The sequence below is a fragment of the Acipenser ruthenus genome, chromosome 2 (assembly GCF_902713425.1).
Source record: "Acipenser ruthenus chromosome 2, fAciRut3.2 maternal haplotype, whole genome shotgun sequence".
NCBI lineage: Eukaryota > Metazoa > Chordata > Actinopteri > Acipenseriformes > Acipenseridae > Acipenser > Acipenser ruthenus.
The window spans coordinates 19,401,034-19,417,920 of record NC_081190.1 but is presented as its reverse complement, the minus strand read 5'-3'; the positions used below and the strand labels follow the sequence as shown (position 1 = coordinate 19,417,920).

Genomic DNA, 16,887 nt, shown 5'->3' with positions numbered 1-16,887 from the left:
ATTTATTTAAAAACTAGAAATCAGACATTTGTTCCTCAAAAAAAGGTGCTTGCTGGCGTTGTCTTTGAGCAGTCTGCTGTTATAAAGTACTGCGTGTGCTCTTCTTTTGGAGCACGTGCTGTTGCCTGCCTGCCTGTCCTGTTATTGGCAGAGGTCTCCCGCAGTGTCTGGAGAAGCAGAACAGAGTGTTCTTAGAGCTGTCTGCTACCTGTGGTTCTGACCTCCAGGACGGCTGACAAGGCAGCAGGAAACACTGGCCAGGGTTCAACACAGGTCAAGTGTAAATGCTGGCCTCCATTGACGTTCTATGTGACGTGGGAGCTGCCCGAGAGCAGGGAACTTTTCACTTAAGATTAATCATAAGCCTGCCAGCGAGACCATTTTGCTTTAGAATATGAGGGTAGTTAGTAATAAGTGGGTCAGGGTCTCCTAAGGTTAAAAAACAAAAAAATGTAATTGGCATTTCTGTTTTTCACACCTGCTCAGTAACCTTTGGAATAGGAGATAGGGGAGGGTCTGGTTGGTACACACTGGAATTTTACGAGTAATTCATTTGCCAGAGCAGATGGCATCAGGGAGCAAGCAAATGCCAATGACTGCTGTTTTATTACTGTTCTCAAGTCACTCAAATAGAGTTTTATTGTTTTTTGTTTTGTTTTAGTTTTACTGGCAAATCATTTCAATCTTATTAATTTCAAATAATTTTCAATTTGTTTTAAAGACCTGACTTAGACTCTCAAGATGGATGAACTACTTCTAAAAGTTGCAGTTCTTGTTACATGTATTGTCACTGCCTCCTGATTCCATTAAAAGATAATTCTGTGTCTGTTATCCAAGTAATGTACCTTGCAAGTATTTGCAATATATTACCTTTTTTGCATTGGAAAGTTGTAGCCGTGCTGTTAAATACTGTGTAGAGTATACAATATATCTCCACTGTGACATGCATTAAAAGTCTTAATCTAATTGAGGAAGCTCAAGAAACATGTTTGAGTGAAGGGCCCACTGCAACAATCCATTATCTTGAGAATATACACTGTAAAGGAATAGTACTGGTAAGAAAACGTGAATAATGGGTGATGTATAGTTTTGTATAACAGTAATATCGTACTACCAGTATACCACTACAAATATAACCCCAGTCTACTGTCTGATACAGTATTGTCAACAAGGTCTCTAACCCTCCCCCCTCCTCTCCAAACACTTTCTCACATGCACACAGCAAATGTTAAGATAGACTGAAAGACCTTTTATTGCTCCTAGAGTTGAAAAAATAAACTGTTTTCCACAACAAATTCTTCCACACTGCCAGTGTAATCTGAAACATTGGGAGATATAAATAGATTCATGGTATTTCAATGACTTCTTGTAAAGCATGTGTGGCTAGTTAATCTACAGTCAAGATTTATTATTTCAGTCTTTGACTTGTGGTATGTGGCCATCGCTCTCCCGCTAGCCTTGATTTACAGTACACTTGATATTACTATGATTAATCTTCCATGTTCCTCTAGTATGACGCTGTGTCATACTGTAGACTCCTGTGTGGTCTGCGAAGTGAACATGCTAATAGTATGTCTGGCTTCAGTCATGTTTCGTTGAACCTCTGCGTGATATGCTAGATTTTGGTCAAGGTTTAGTACTCATTTATATTACATTATTTATTACTCTGGGCTCTGGTGAGCATTGAGGTCAGTGTTTACTTAAATTCATGTTTTCCAGTTACTTCTATGGCTTTAGAACCATAAACATTTTAGCCCCTGTGTGGATATCCCATGCGAAAGGGATATTTGTGGTGTCGGTCTGCAAATCAAGCTTGCATTTTTACATAAACCACTGCTTATCCCTTTGTGATGAAGCATGCTAAGGGAATTATTTAGCACGCCATTGACAGCTGGCTGTCTGACCATATGGAAGTGTGTATGTCACTTTGCTTTTACAGTATTTAGAGAGGGCCAACAAAATATAGGACTTTTTAGAGTTTAGTTTTTGATTCCAGATACAGTATAGAGGTGCACAATTTTTTTAGCAAAATAATTTGAAATGAATACATTTTCTAGAATCCCTGTCTGCTGACACTTTTCTTTTTGTTCACTTTTGCTCACCCAGGCAGGCGCGTACTTTTTAATATGGCTTATAAAATGGGTCAAGTGCCTGATTGGTCAAAACAGGTCACATGGGGGTGTTATTACAACATATCACCAAGGGTTGAAACTTATTTTCTGAAAGGGGCCAATCACTAGTAGATATCCATACACCTCTAGCCATTAAAAAATAATAAAAATAATAAATAAAAAAACCGGCAGCCATTTATTGCAAAAAAAAATAACTAACCAGGTTTATGTAAATGTTGACCTTTTGGGAAACCGAAGTGTATGTGAGATTGAGTGAGTCTGAATCATACGTCATTGACTCTGACTCTAATTCAAGTAGTGAAAAAAGCATTCCAAACTCTCCATTCTGATCGCTCTGCCCCTTCTCCCTGAACTGTGCCACAACTACAGCGTTTCCCTATCCCATTCTGAAAATGCGTAGGTTTTTTTTTTATTTTTTTTTTTAAATATCTTAAACTTAAGCTTTTTAAAAATAGATTATGGGTGGCTCATAAGAGTCTCTCGTGGTTAAATGGTTGTTTTGTTGCCTTTGCCCCCGGTCTATGCCTGTACTCCTCCATTTGGTCGGTTACACCCCCTGCACAATTGTGTGATCTGATACAGAGTATGTCGTACCTTTTCTCTTCACATAATCTCTTCTACTGTGCCCTGCATTGTTTTAAATTGTTTCATAACACGGGCCCAGTAGTTCTCCACATTGTCAAGAAATAAACCACAAAGTCAGTTTGATAAGTGACCGGGTATTGGTATCGATGCCTCCTGTCACTTCCCCAGATAACCACTAAGGACAATTTTAAAAAATAAATAAATAAATAAATAAATAAAAAAATAAAAACAGCACTGTCGCCTGATACTGTCGCAGATCTTGTGAAGGGTATGCGTGATTAAAGGCAGACTCATTTTGTGCTGTGTCATGATGAAAATGGCCAGTAATATTTTACAATAAACCAAGAATTACAAGTAAAAATTAATCGAATTAAAGAAAAACTGCACTTTCACTGGCAATGTTCAATTCAACACCTATAAATCACTTTTGTTTTTAATTGAATGCATTTTTGGTTATTTAAGTTCTAAGAACTATTTTTTCTGAGCTCAGTTTTAGGCAGAACAAAAATGACTTTTTTTTTTTTTTTACATTTTTAGTTAGTTAACCCATACTGGTGATAAAGCCTTTAGAATGCGCCCCTTGAGACTGCTTGTGTTGGCAACACGGGTGATTAATGGGCAGTCAACTGTATTCCACATACTGTCAACAATCTATGCCACTAGTTGCTATGGCAGCGTCAAGTGGCATTTAGCGATAATGCATTCACCTCATTTAGCAGTGCCTGCTTAACCAGCACGTTTGGGTTTCCTTGAAGAATTGCGTGAGTTGGATTGATAAGTTGTTTTGTTTGTCCACAATGGTTATTTGCTTGTTTTATACTATTCTTAAACCCAGCAGCACTAGTAGTTAGTTGTCATTTAATGAAAGTAACTTATGGAATGTATAGAATGAGACCTATTTTTATAGCAAATAAAATGTTATACATTGCTAGACAAAGGATATTGCTGTATATAGGGGAAATGGTGTAACAGGGTTGATTTTAAAATGACTCTTTCAAAATGTTTACTAAAGATAATAGAAAAGGCAGTTCTTTTGTTTATTTTGGCTGGGGGGAGGTGGGTTTCTATCACTGCTGTGTTACATGTAGAGAAAGAACAGTAAATTAACATTACATTATACTAACCCACCCATACACAAGTCCCCCAGCCTAGACTTGAAGTCTCCTTTAAGGGATGCAGTAATGAGTATTTCACATGGGTAATGTGCAAAATATTTGATAGGACTTCCTACCAAAGCAGACAATAGTAATCTAGGCAGGATGCTAGGATAATACACAAGTACAGGACTGTGTTTAATCTGTGGCCATCATAGGTTGTCTAGTGCCAAAAAGTCCAAAATAAATAGGTCTTAAAAATTGTAAATAAAAAAAATACCCAAAAGCTATGGAGTGTTGCTGCCCTTGCAAATGTTGCAAAGCCTGCTGGGTAAAATGGCTGCTGTTTTGTTATCCCTGCAAGGAATGCATTTTATTCCTGATTGTACAGTTCTTTTAAGAGAAATAATTTCTGAAGTTTAGTTTAAACCTGGACTTGCTACGTGAAGATATTATACATACTGTGAATGTACTGTTCAGTTGGTCGTGATTTATTACCATGGGTTACTTGATCCTGTTCATGCTTTGGGGGTGTTTTTAAATGGTACTGACAATGTGATACCCTCGGCATGGGATATACTGTAGAAACAGTGTTCCCTCTAAGCTTTTTAGATACTGAGAAACTTGCCGTTTTGACTTGGAGGGTGTAAATTATCAGTGAAAAACCTTCGGCCACGCATTAACCCTTTCAATATATTATTTTTGTTGCATTACACAATTTTGAAACAATATTCCAACACAAGTATCTCAACAATTATACAATTTGCTTTAAATTTAAACAAGACATTTATTGTGGCTCTGCCTCGGATTCTGAATCATCCTCCGATTTATGTATAGTATATAAACTAAATGTAGAATTTTTATAAAACCTGTCTGAGTTATTATCATAAATGCAACCCTGTCAGTTATCATAGATATAGACTGCATGCTTAACTGGCAGCCTGCATATAATTGCTTTAATTGTAACCATCTTTAGGGCTACTAATTTTTCAATTTTTGGGAATAGCAAATCCTGTTTCCCTCCCCCCCCCCACACATTTTATCAACGTATTAATAATTAAACATGGCGTTTGAACATAAATATAATGTTGATAGTTAAAATAAGTAAATTAATAAATATTACCACAGTTCTTTATTTTTAAAGCCAAGATTTTCAATAAGACTTTGTTTTGTTTGTTTGCTTCTGTAAGTAAAGCACCTGAAGACATCTCAAACCTGTCATAATGTTTATAGACATCACTTGCCCATTGCTGGCATTAAAATAAGCAGGAAAACCTAGAAATTATATTACAACAGATCAGAAAACAAATGTCCAGCACAGTTGTGAGAATCATATTTACAGTCTTCCGATAACAATGTAGTTCAGTCTACAAATGAAGGTGTTTTGAAAAGACCTGTTTATCTTATTGCTGGCATTACATTAACAATAAAAAATATGAAACAGTTTAGTAACAGTCCAGCAATGTCATGCGAGAGCAATCCTATGGACAGTACTGCACAAATTTAGGTTTTACTGGCATTTACAATAACCAGGATAAAATATCAAACACTGATTTTTTTTTTTTTTTTAAAAAGGCGCACTGTTAACAGACTTGTTGCTCTACACAGGTTCAGTGCTGTGTGTCACCCGATTTGTAATTTAAATAGTGCCCCTTTAATGTAAATGCATAATTAATCCTCCCAATTGTTTGATTCTGCCTTTTTAAATTTAGCAAATAACAAGAGGTGTGTCTCCGGACAGAATGTCTTTATGAAACAAACAGTGTGTAGTGTAGTGACTACATCCCTTACACAGTAAAGCGATACATTTCCTTTAAATGTATAGCTAGAAAACTAGCGTTGAGCTTGTCTCTTCATCGTCAGATAATATAATGTAATTAAGAAACGTCCACGGTTTAATATTGCTAATGATAGCGTTATTAAAGGCAGGAAGCATGTAAAGAAATAAACAAAACAATAATTAAATGCGCAATTAATTTGGCTTACATCGGGAAAGCACCGCCTGAGCGCAGTACAGTTTTCATTAAAAAAAATTATATATATATGTTAAAGATTCTTAAGTTAAGTCTTCAGTCAAGGTTCTGCCTATTGAAAAAAGTACAGCGCCTTTCTGGGTCGACTACACCACATGCTGGCAATCTGATCTTTTAATGGTATTGACTCCTACATAATCAATGGAATGACAGCAAAACTGATATAGATAATCAGATTTTTTTTTTAGCCCTGTCTTACTGAAACGCTGCAATTTTTTCTTTGTTGGTGCAGCTGCCATGTTGAGTTTCAGCAGAGACATGGAGTGAAAAACAATTCACTTCAAAATTCATCTTCAATTACTATATGACACATTTAAAATGTATATATTTTCGACTAATATTTTGAATACATTTATGCCACAAATTTGTACCGTGTTTCAAATGCTTGATATTTCTGAAATAAAACAAAAAAACATCAAATTATGAGCACTGTGATTTTTATTTGTTTACTGGAGTATTTATACTTCTAAATAATGCAGAATGATTTTGCTTCACTGATTTTAGTATTCAGTTATACTGCAAAGTTCATGAGCAGCACTCGCCAGACGCCTGAGGCAGAATCGCCAGACGTCTGCTTCGCCCACCCTGTACAGGAATGTGACGTGCATTTTTACAGAGGGAAATCGGAGAATCAGCTGCAAGACAGACGCAAATATGCTTATGTTAATGCTTTGCAAGAATGCTCTCGAGATGGTGGAGTCTCGGTTAAGGTTGATATTTATGATAATAACTTGCGAAAGTTAGTAAACTGAGTGTGAAGGCTGTTGCCAGTTATTGCGAAAAATGCGCGCATTTTAGCCTTGGGGAACGCTGTGTAGAAATGTTGCTAAAGTACATACTTTTTGTTTTTTATTTTGAAGAATCCAGCACAGCTACTGAACTCTGTCTGCTAGGGAGTGAACAACTGTTTATATGAATGCTTCTGTGAGCTGTGATTTAGCTCAAGGAAGCAAAACAAAAACAAAGATTGGGGTGTGGGGGAGTTGTTCTTAAATTTGTTAAGAAATATTTTAAAAACCAAAAGCGAGTGAACAGCTTGTCCCTTTTTCTGAAAGGAATAAAACAATGTAACATTAAAACGAGTCTATTTTTGCACTTCCATTAACAACTGTACATATGTCTCATTTTAAAACAAGCTATACAGTAGGGTTCTTCACCAGGTTAAACAAGCCCCTGTTTACAAGCCATGCCTCCCAGGAAGTCTGTTACTGCTTCACTTCCTTGGTTTTCACCCAAGCAGTGTCTTCTGGGTCAAAGAATGTTACTGGCTGAAAGCATGTCGGTCAATAGGGGAAGCAGCTAATGTGTTCATTGACAGGAAAGACACCAGTAAAGGGGTGGAGGCCATTTCTCCAGGTGAAATGACCCACGAAGTGCAAGAGTTTTCTTTACCTTAGTCTAGTTCCAGATATATCCTGTTCTAAAATAAATGTTTGCTAAAACATATGTTTCTTTCAACACTAAACATTTCAGACCTATATTATGAGTGAATGTGCATGACTGAGAAAATGTATGGAACTATTTTGATAACTGCAATTGCTTTAAACTGATTATACAGTCCTACAGGGCCTGCGACTGTGTTGCTCTTGCACAATTTACTCTACTTCAATGTAATATTTTGTACAATTTCATACTTTACATTTAGATCTGATGAGCAGTGCCCTGAAAATAGAATAGTTCCCAATATTGATCTTTTTTTTTATTAACACCCACTTGCTTTAATTGCACTGGATACAGACACACTGTACTCTGAAAACAGTATTTAGACGGCCATCGCGCATTCAGAGTAGCTACAGTACAGTAACTGTTTTTACATATTGGTCTTTTAAAATGATTAGGGTGTTCACGCCCTTGCGACTTATCTCCTGTAATTTGCTCTGCATGTTGACCTTGTGGTTGCCACTTTGGCTGTAACACCAAGGTTTGTGAATGCTATCTGTTTATAGCAGCAGTGTGCAGTACTTGAGGCTGATTAGCAGTGTGGCAGTAATGGAGAATGCTAGTACATTTTGAAGAAAACAAACAGTTACTGTAGGCTTCTAGGAGGCGAGCTCCAGCTGTGTGTAATGGAATGTTGTGGAACAGGCTGGCTCAGTTCACATTTGTACATTTTAATAAGCTTGAATTATTAACACGTTATGAATAGCACACCTTTTTTGTGTTTGTTTACAGCATTTGTGTTTTTAATGTCATAAAATAATTTGAAACAGATTTAACCACTTCAACTCCAGATGTAAAAATGAAATCCCTTCCCAGGTACCAGATTTTGAAAATAATAATAATGTTTATAAACCTGTAGTTGCTATAAAATGTTAACAGATGATGAATAAAACACAAATAAATTACCTAAACTGTGTTTTTCATTAAACCTTTCTGCTCCTGTGTAATACATACCCATGTTCACCTCTTCAGAAAGCACCTGTAGAACTCCTCTGTTTTTCCCCTGGGACACTTATCACCCTTCCTTGAATGTGCTTTACTTGCTCTTATCTGCCCCCTATTTTACTGCATTTAAGCCTGTACTTCAGAGTATTATTATTATTATTATTATTATTATTATTATTATTATTTATTTCTTAGCAGACGCCCTTATCCAGGGCAACTTACAATCGTAAGCAAATACATTTCAAGTGTTACAATACAAGTAATACAATAAGAGCAAGAAATACAATAACTTTTGTTCAAGCAAAGTACAAGTGTGACAAACCACAATTCAATAATACAGCAGATAATAGTGATAGTTACATCAGGATATGATTAAATAGTGATAGTTAAATCAGGATGTGATTAAATACAAAGTACTACAGGTTAAACACTTGGCAGATTACAGTATTCTGAAGTACAGGATTAAATGCAGTAAAATAGGGGGCAGATAAGAGCAAAATAAAGCACATTTACATGAAGGGTGATAGTGTCCCAGGATACAAACAGAGGAGTTCTACAGGTGCTCTTTGAAGAGGTGAGTCTTGAGGAGGCGCCGGAATGTGGTCAGGGACTGGGCAGATCTGGGCACTGTAGGAAGGTCATTCCACCACTGCGGAGCAAGGGTGGAGAAGGAGCGGGCTCTGGAGGCAGGGGAGCGTAGCGGAGGTAGAGCTAGTCTTCTAGTGCAGGCGGAGCGGAGAGGTCGAGTGAGGGTGTAGGGAGAGATGAGGGTCTGGAGGTACTGTAATCTGCCAAGTGTTTAATCTGTAGTATTTTGTATTTAATCATATCCTGAGTTTACTGTCACTGACACTGTTATCTGCTGCATTATTGAATTGTATTTTGTCACACTTGTACTTGCTTGAACCAAAGTCATTGTATTTATCTTGCTCTTAATTGTATTAATACTTGTACTGTGATACTTGAAATGTATTTGCTTACGATTGTAAGTCGCCCTGGATAAGGGCATCTGCTAAGAAATAATAATAATAATAATAATAATAATAATAATAATAATAATGTTCAATATAGATATAAAAACAAGTTGTTTTTTTAATTTATTTTTTGTTTGAACAATGAAAACAAAAACGCTGCTAATAACAATAATAATCAGTAAACAGTAATTATCAGAAAAACAAAACATGAAAACGTGTGCCATTATCGACTTGCTCTGTGCCATTTATTGAAATGTTCAATACAACAGAACTCGGGGCTGCCTTTGCAACCACTGCATATTTTTCTTGTGTCCTTTCTTTTGTTTTAATTTTCGTAGCAGACCCTGCCCCTTTTTTGCGGTCTTTGCTTCCCTTGTGTTGGAGGGATAGTCACAAATGCGTGTACAGGGCTACTTTGCGCAGGCATTGTGATGGATCTGGCTGCCGCAGACGTCTGCTTCATTGCCTTGTACCCAGTACTGTGTTTTGATAGTATTTCGTCACAGCACTGCCATTTCAATCCAAATACCTTCCTGTTTGCAGCTGGCTTACCTGTAAAGTAGCTGCATACTCTTTTGTTTGTACAGTCACAAAGGTAAGTGATTAGCTTTTAGGGAACAAAAGCCAAAAAGCACTCCAATGGAGAACGCAAACTCTCAAGTTCCACGGCGGGGTGCACATCTGTGTAAACAGGTGCAAAATCAAATGATGGAGGACTGGCATCATGGTAGGGATCAGTAATAAACACCCAGTCCCTTGCTGTTCTTGGCTCCACATCCTCTTCATCATCATCGCTGAGTGAAAAGTCAGCATCACCGTCTCTGGTATCGAAATCCTCCGAACCAACTTCGAAATCTTCATCACTCCCTTTGTCGCTCTTCACATACGTTGCCATGTTTAGCTTTCGCTAAAAACTATATTATGATTATTATTTATTTCTTAGCAGACGCCCTTATCCAGGGCTACTTACAATTGTTACAAAGTATCACATTATTTTTACATACAATTACATTATTTTTACACATTTATTTTTACACATTATTTTTACATACAATTACCCATTTATACGGTTGGGTTTTTACTGGAGCAATCTAGGTAAAGTACCTTGCTCAAGGGTACAGTAGCAGTGTCACCCACCTGGGATTGAACCCACAACCCTCCGGTCAAGAGTCCAGAGCCCTAACCACTACTCCACACTTCTGCCCTATACTGCTGCTATATAAATTACAACTAAACAAGTAAAATATATATATATATATATATATATATATATATATATATATATATATATATATATATATATATATATATATATATATACACAGTACTGTGCAAAAGTTTTAGGCAGGTGTGAAAAAATGCTGTAAAGTAAGAATGCTTTCAAAAATAGACATGTTAATAGTTTATATTTATCAATTAACAAATGACTTTTGACAGTAAACTGTCTTCAGCAACCTCACCTTGTTAGCTGAGTTTGGCTGTTCCTCACCCAGTTTTATTCCTCCTACACAGCTGTTTCTGTTTCAGTTAATGATTGTGTTTCAACCTACATATTGAATTGATGATCATTAGCACCTGTTTGGTATAATTGTTTAATCATACACCTGACTATTTGCCTACAAAATCCCTGACTTTGTGCAAGTGTACCTAGAAGAATTGATGCTGTTTTGAAGGCAAAGGGTGGTCACACCAAATATGGATTTGATTTAGATTTTTCTTCTGTTCACTCACTTTGCATTCAGTTAATTGATAAATATAATCTATTAACATGTCTATTTTTGAAAGCATTCTTCCTTTACAGCATTTTTTCACACCTGCCTAAAACTTTTGCACAGTACTGTGTGTATATATATATATATATATATATATATATATATATATATATATATATAATTATATAATATACACACACTTGAATGGCTTCCCGCAATATATCTTCTAAACACCCACAGGTAGATTGGAATCTCTACACAACAATTGGATACAAATATCACCTGACCCTCCCCCGACTTTCATTGCACATTCCACAGTACTAGCACTGCCTTAGGGAATGAAACCTGAAACGCTAGACTGAGAAACTGCTCATAGAATAGAATGGGAAACTTGACGTACGACATGGTACTGTAAGTGGGGTTTTCATTTGACGTACGTCATGGTGTTGAAGTGGTTAAGGAGCACCTTTTATAAATACAGCCAGTGTAGACAGCATAAAATTCCTCCTCATTGTGAAAATACACACTTTCAACTGTAAAATAATCTTCTGTATTTGGAGCATGTATTTGCAAACCTTATTTTTGCTGGGTGTCAAACAAAAGAGAATTTGGAAAGCAGGGAGTACTTGAATTTACATATTTTACATGTATGTATGAGGTTCTACCATCGTTGCTATTTGTACAGTACCTCATAACATTGTGTTTGTTTGAATTATTTGCAGTATATCAAATAAAAGCACCCTTTTCCCACCATTGAACAATTAATTGTATTTTAATTTAAGAAGTGTTACTGTAATACCATTTGCCATTAAAATTATCGCCCATGATATACACTGTTACGTTTTTTAAAAACATTTAATGAAAAAGGAACTTGATATGTCAAAAATATGTTTTAAATATAAACGCTGAGAAATATAAGCAGCACTTGTTGATGCTTCATTTCCTTTCTATACTCCTCCCATGTGCTGTGTGAAGGAAGTGTGTGCTACTGTAACAGGATCCTTTTTCTCAACCAGTTGTTAAATGTCATGAACTCTGACAAAAGGGACATCTCTGGTGGCTGTAGTATTATTACAGGAAAGCATTTTGAATATTTCAAGCTCTGTAAAAGTGTAATTTGTTTTTTTTTTAATCAAAGTATACACTGCCCACAAACAACCCCTCTTCGTTTAACGCTCTGAACACCCTGAAAAGGATGACAATTTTGGATGGTCCCTCAGGCTGTAACCTCCTTGAAATAAGAGTTATTATTATCTGCAGTGGACACTGACACATTGTTTTGGGAAATTGAGTTTAGCTTCTGAATGTGAAATGTTTTCAATACACTTCTGCTGACATACGGCATTCCTTCTGTGTGATCCCACATCTGGCAAAACCTTCAATAGCTCTGTCACGCAGCACTCTTAATCTTTTGATTTTAACAGCTTAACCTTTTTGTCAGTAGTTTTTTTGAGAACTTTGTAAAGACTCTGCAGATCACCCAGCATTCATGACACCTTGCATAACATTTTGTAGTGTTCTGTAAACTTGTTAAATTAATACAATATAAAATCATTTACTACTTTGTCAATGTTGATTCCTTATACAGCAACTGTGTTTTTCAGCCGTTCCCCAACACACAGCACATGACATCACACTTCAGCTGTTCCTTGTAGCCACAGCAGTCGGCTTAGAAATCTCAGATACAAAAACAAGCAAAAGATCTCTACATGTATATAAATCCTTCTGGGATTAGCACCAGAGCAGTTAAATGCTGTGTGACCTTTTGCACTTGCTGCCACACAGCAAAATGTGAAATACCGAATATGCAGGTTGAAATGTGTTCTATTTTTTTTTTTTTGCCTTTTTTTTTAAATTCTTCAGCTTTTACAATGAAGACAGAAATTTACTACGCATTAAAGAAAGGGAGCGTCGGAATCAAGAAGTTCACCAGGAGAAGGAGCCTTTCCTGGAATGCGCCCCTCTCTTCGGAGAGCCATATAAGGTATAGTACTACCTTAAAACCTGCTTTACTTCTTTTTTTAGATTTTCAATTTCCAGGGTTTACTCAGCTGGAGCTGTGTCTGTGTGGTTGAATCATTTCAGAATTTCAGCTTTTAGGAGTCTTTTCAGAAGTTTTTTCAGTGTGTTATGACCACAAAGATGAGTGCTCCCTTTTATAGCATTGTGCTGTAGTGTCTATCTCTTCTGTGTGACTTGGAACGGCAGTCTAGCAGAGCAGGTGTGATTTTACAAACCCAACTACAACCCAACCCCACAATTCCACGTTTTAAAGCTGAGTGGTACCAAAACTCAGAGATGACTCAGTGACTTGCCCCCAGGTTACACGGTGTCTAAGATGGGGATTTGAACTTGATTTGTTGTCTCCTAGCCCTTTCCTCTAGCCATTAGACTACACACTGGAAAGGACTAACTGGATAACCCTGATTTTACAGTATTTGCTACCAAGTGCACTGAGACTTTTGTATTGTTAGATGGACATTTTAAACCAACAGTATAGTGACAGACTGTTTCCCCTTTAAATGCAAACACTAGTATTGCATTACATACTGTTGTATCAGTAATGGTGAAAAGCAGACTGTAAGCAGGCGAGGGTGGAGTCAGTTAGGGAGTGCTGGATTTTCATGCCAGTCTGCATTTATTTTTTGTACTGATGAGACTTGTTAATCCTCCAAACAGGCAGGCAGGCAGACACAGTCACCAATTTGCAACCACAGCCAGGAAGGATCCAACCTTCAGCCTCACATTTAAGCACAGTATAAAGCACAGGTGCGATTAGCTAAAGTTTAACCCATGCATGCATTTTTCTTTAATATTGGATGCTTTGTTTTGTTGAAATGTCATTGCAGACCAGCAAGGGAGATGAGCTGTCCAGTTGGATTCAGAGCATGCTGGGTAATTACGAGGAGGTGAAGGAGCTGATAAGCAACAGGTCCCACCAGAATCTAATCGGCATTCCCAAAAGTGCCCTCCCCCTGACCTCTCAAGGAAAAACTGACCGCCTCTCACTCCCAGACAGAACACATCCCCCATTCCATAACCCTCAGCGCTCCGGGGGCCCTCCTAGCGCCACAGCCCCAGGAAGCTGCCCTATCCAGTACCAGAAGAGGCCAGCTTCCTCTGGGCACTCCAGTCAGCAGTCCAAAAGCTACAGTTTATCATCACACAGTTGGAGCCAAGGTCCAGACCTTAGCCAAGGTAACCAGGAGATGCAGAGCAACAGTAGCAGTGGTCACCAAAGAAAGAGTGACAGGTGGCCAGATCTGGAGGAGTGTGCCAAGCTCCCCATGCTACTGTCTGCTCTATCCCCACCTTCCGAGCCACTGTCCCCCTTACATTCCTTTGAGCCAAGTGATTCTGAAGCTCCGGGCAGGGAGGGCCACAGGAAGTCCCCTCTTGGGAACCCGGTCACTGTGTCCATTGATGGCAACAAAAGGGATGTTCACTCTTCCGTCTCTGTTTTAAGCGAAGCAGGTCCTCTTCCCTCACAGACTTTCCTACCTGCATTGCCATCCAAGGTAAATCCAGTCATGCAACAGAAGCCTACAGCTTATGTCAGACCAATGGATGGGCAAGACCAAGCCCCAAATGAATCTCCAGAACTGAAACCTCCCCCAGAGGACTACCACGAGCAGTCTTACGGAACCTTCTCGGACATGAAAACCAATGCCAAGGTCAAGCTGTCCAAACTGAAAATTCCTTCCCAGCCCATTGAGGTTAGTAATGGGATTTGTTTATTTAAATGGCAGGGGTGAATTAAAGCAGCATGCACACATGTAATTGTACCTAATAGACAACATGAAAATATTTACCTTTACACATTGTGCAGCCTCTTTTAACTTTATTTAGCAGTTAATTTTCAAGCCCCATAAAAAGAGGAGAAGTCTTGTGTATTGTGTACCAGAAAGTAAGTCCACATAGCACATACCCTTGGGGTGCCAGTCTGCCACCTTTTATTTTCAAAATGACATCAATAGCCATACTTTTTATGGACACCTCTTCCAAATTACATTTGAGAAATGCAGCACAGACTTCCTGTGCAAACTAGTTGTACATATATAAACATATCTTCTACAGATGATAAATTAATAAACATGGGTCCTTCTGTTTTTGTGAAGAAAAAAGCATTGCTTGATTTTCAACAACACCAGCTTATACATTTATAACTGTACTTTCAGCCCCCTTTGGTAAACTTGTGTAAAAGGTGTTGGACTACCCCAGCTGGTTTGTGGTTCTTGGGGTGGTACTGTATATTTGTTTTACCCCACTACTCAGACCAAATGTTTACTAGATATCTTGATATCCCTAAATAGATACCATGCTCTTTTTTAATAAGTGCTAGTGATTCTAATGAGATATCTTACAATACTGGTGGTACTCTTAAAAGAGGGGACATTTTTTGCCCATTAGTAGCAGACTGCTCTAGGACAAGACGGTGGAAAATGTATTGTTTTTAAAAAAGTTGTATCAGTTATCATACAAAAACTGTGGTGATAATGTAGAATATTTAAATTTAGTTGGGTCAAAATATGTGTAATTCATACTGGTGTAAAATCAGTGAGCTAACCACATCTATCTTAGGTTACAATATATAGCCTGTTCCAAACTGGAGTTGTTATTGCTTGTACAAACTGCAGTCCGTTCCCTCGGTCTGGACACTAATATGTGTGAAGTGTGTATGAGTTTGTGGTTCACACCAGCATTTGTTTTGTATTGTTTTATTGCTCCAGGTGTTTTAAATGCTCTAAACAATTAAAACCCCCTAGGCTAAAATAATTAGCCTGTTCCCTACCTTCAAAGTGCTGATGTCTGTATAGACCCCTGGGATGTGCTGACATAGTAAAAGTACAGTAGCAAAACATGATGTGTACAGTTGGTGGTAAAGAGGCATGATCAGTTTTGAAAATATGCTGCGTTGAATCAGTGCATCTGAAAAGGGTGGTACGGTTTAATGGAGGAGGACTGAATTGTGTAAACCTAATCTTGGGGATGTTGCAGTGCATTTCTTTGTTACTGAAATACACTGCTGTAGTTGGCCGTGATGTTCTGGATTAATCCTGGATGGATAATAATGCTCTCATTGAAAAAACTAATTAAAAACACATGAATGTTTTTGAATGTTTCAGGGCCTTTCCAAGAACATTAATCAGTAACAGTCAATCATATTTACTCTGCAGCTTATCTGGAGTTACCGCAGACCTGTTTGTTTGGTGGACTCCTCAGTGCATTGACAGTGGAGCCCAGTTTGCTTCTTTCATTCACTTGTAAATTGTGATTTTTATCTCCCCAATTCCCCCTGATGGCCACAAGCCATTTTCCCATGGTACTTTTCCTGGCATCCATTTATTAGAGTTTTCTCCTTCTGAATGTGTGTCAACTAATTACATTTCCTGAGTCGTGTGTCACCTGCAGCTGTGAACCGGTCGTTGACAGTCCCTGCACATGATAACCCTGACAAGTTAAAGCTTTGGGTGCTAAATAAGCAAGCAGTTTTCACTGAAGAGCAAACTAATCCTGGGCAGATAGCTATGGGGTGACTCACTGTTCAGTTTAAAAACACACACACACACACACACACGCACACAGACACAATTTAACTTTACTACTATACAATACTAAAGCTTTTTATTTTATTACACAATATTGACAGACTGACACATTTTCTCTTTACTATTTTGAGATTAAAACACATCATTGCTGCCTAACCTGGAGAGTTATTTTTCATCCTATGAATTAATTGCATGGTTTTGAAAGTTTATTCAGTATTGAAGATACTGTAGGGTGTGCCTCGTCTTTCTACTTTTATTAGAAACTATTGGGAACAAAGGTTGGCAAGGATGAGTAAATGGACTGACCCATGGGATGTGTCACTTTACCAACTGTGCTGTGTATAACAAAGCCTCAGATAGTTGGCTTTTAGATAGCTGGCTGTGGTAGAGTTTGTAATGGTCATGGAATTTGATAGGAACATC

The 16,887-nt window shown here is 37.8% G+C and overlaps 1 protein-coding gene across 10 annotated transcripts in view; it reads left to right on the top strand.

Annotated features, from left to right (window-relative positions):
• The window catches only part of LOC117400839 (AF4/FMR2 family member 1-like), an 89,854-nt gene that overhangs the window by 37,139 nt on the left and 35,828 nt on the right, over nt 1-16,887 (top strand). For all 10 annotated transcript variants that reach the window (XR_009307652.1, XR_009307653.1, XM_058991078.1 and 7 more), the window contains 2 exons: nt 12,779-12,899; nt 13,765-14,631. Coding sequence is in view for 8 of the 10 variants with exons in the window: in XM_058991078.1 (XP_058847061.1) it covers nt 12,779-12,899; nt 13,765-14,631 (988 nt within the window). In the remaining 2 variants the exon portion in view is untranslated. The remainder of the gene's footprint in view (nt 1-12,778; nt 12,900-13,764; nt 14,632-16,887) is intronic.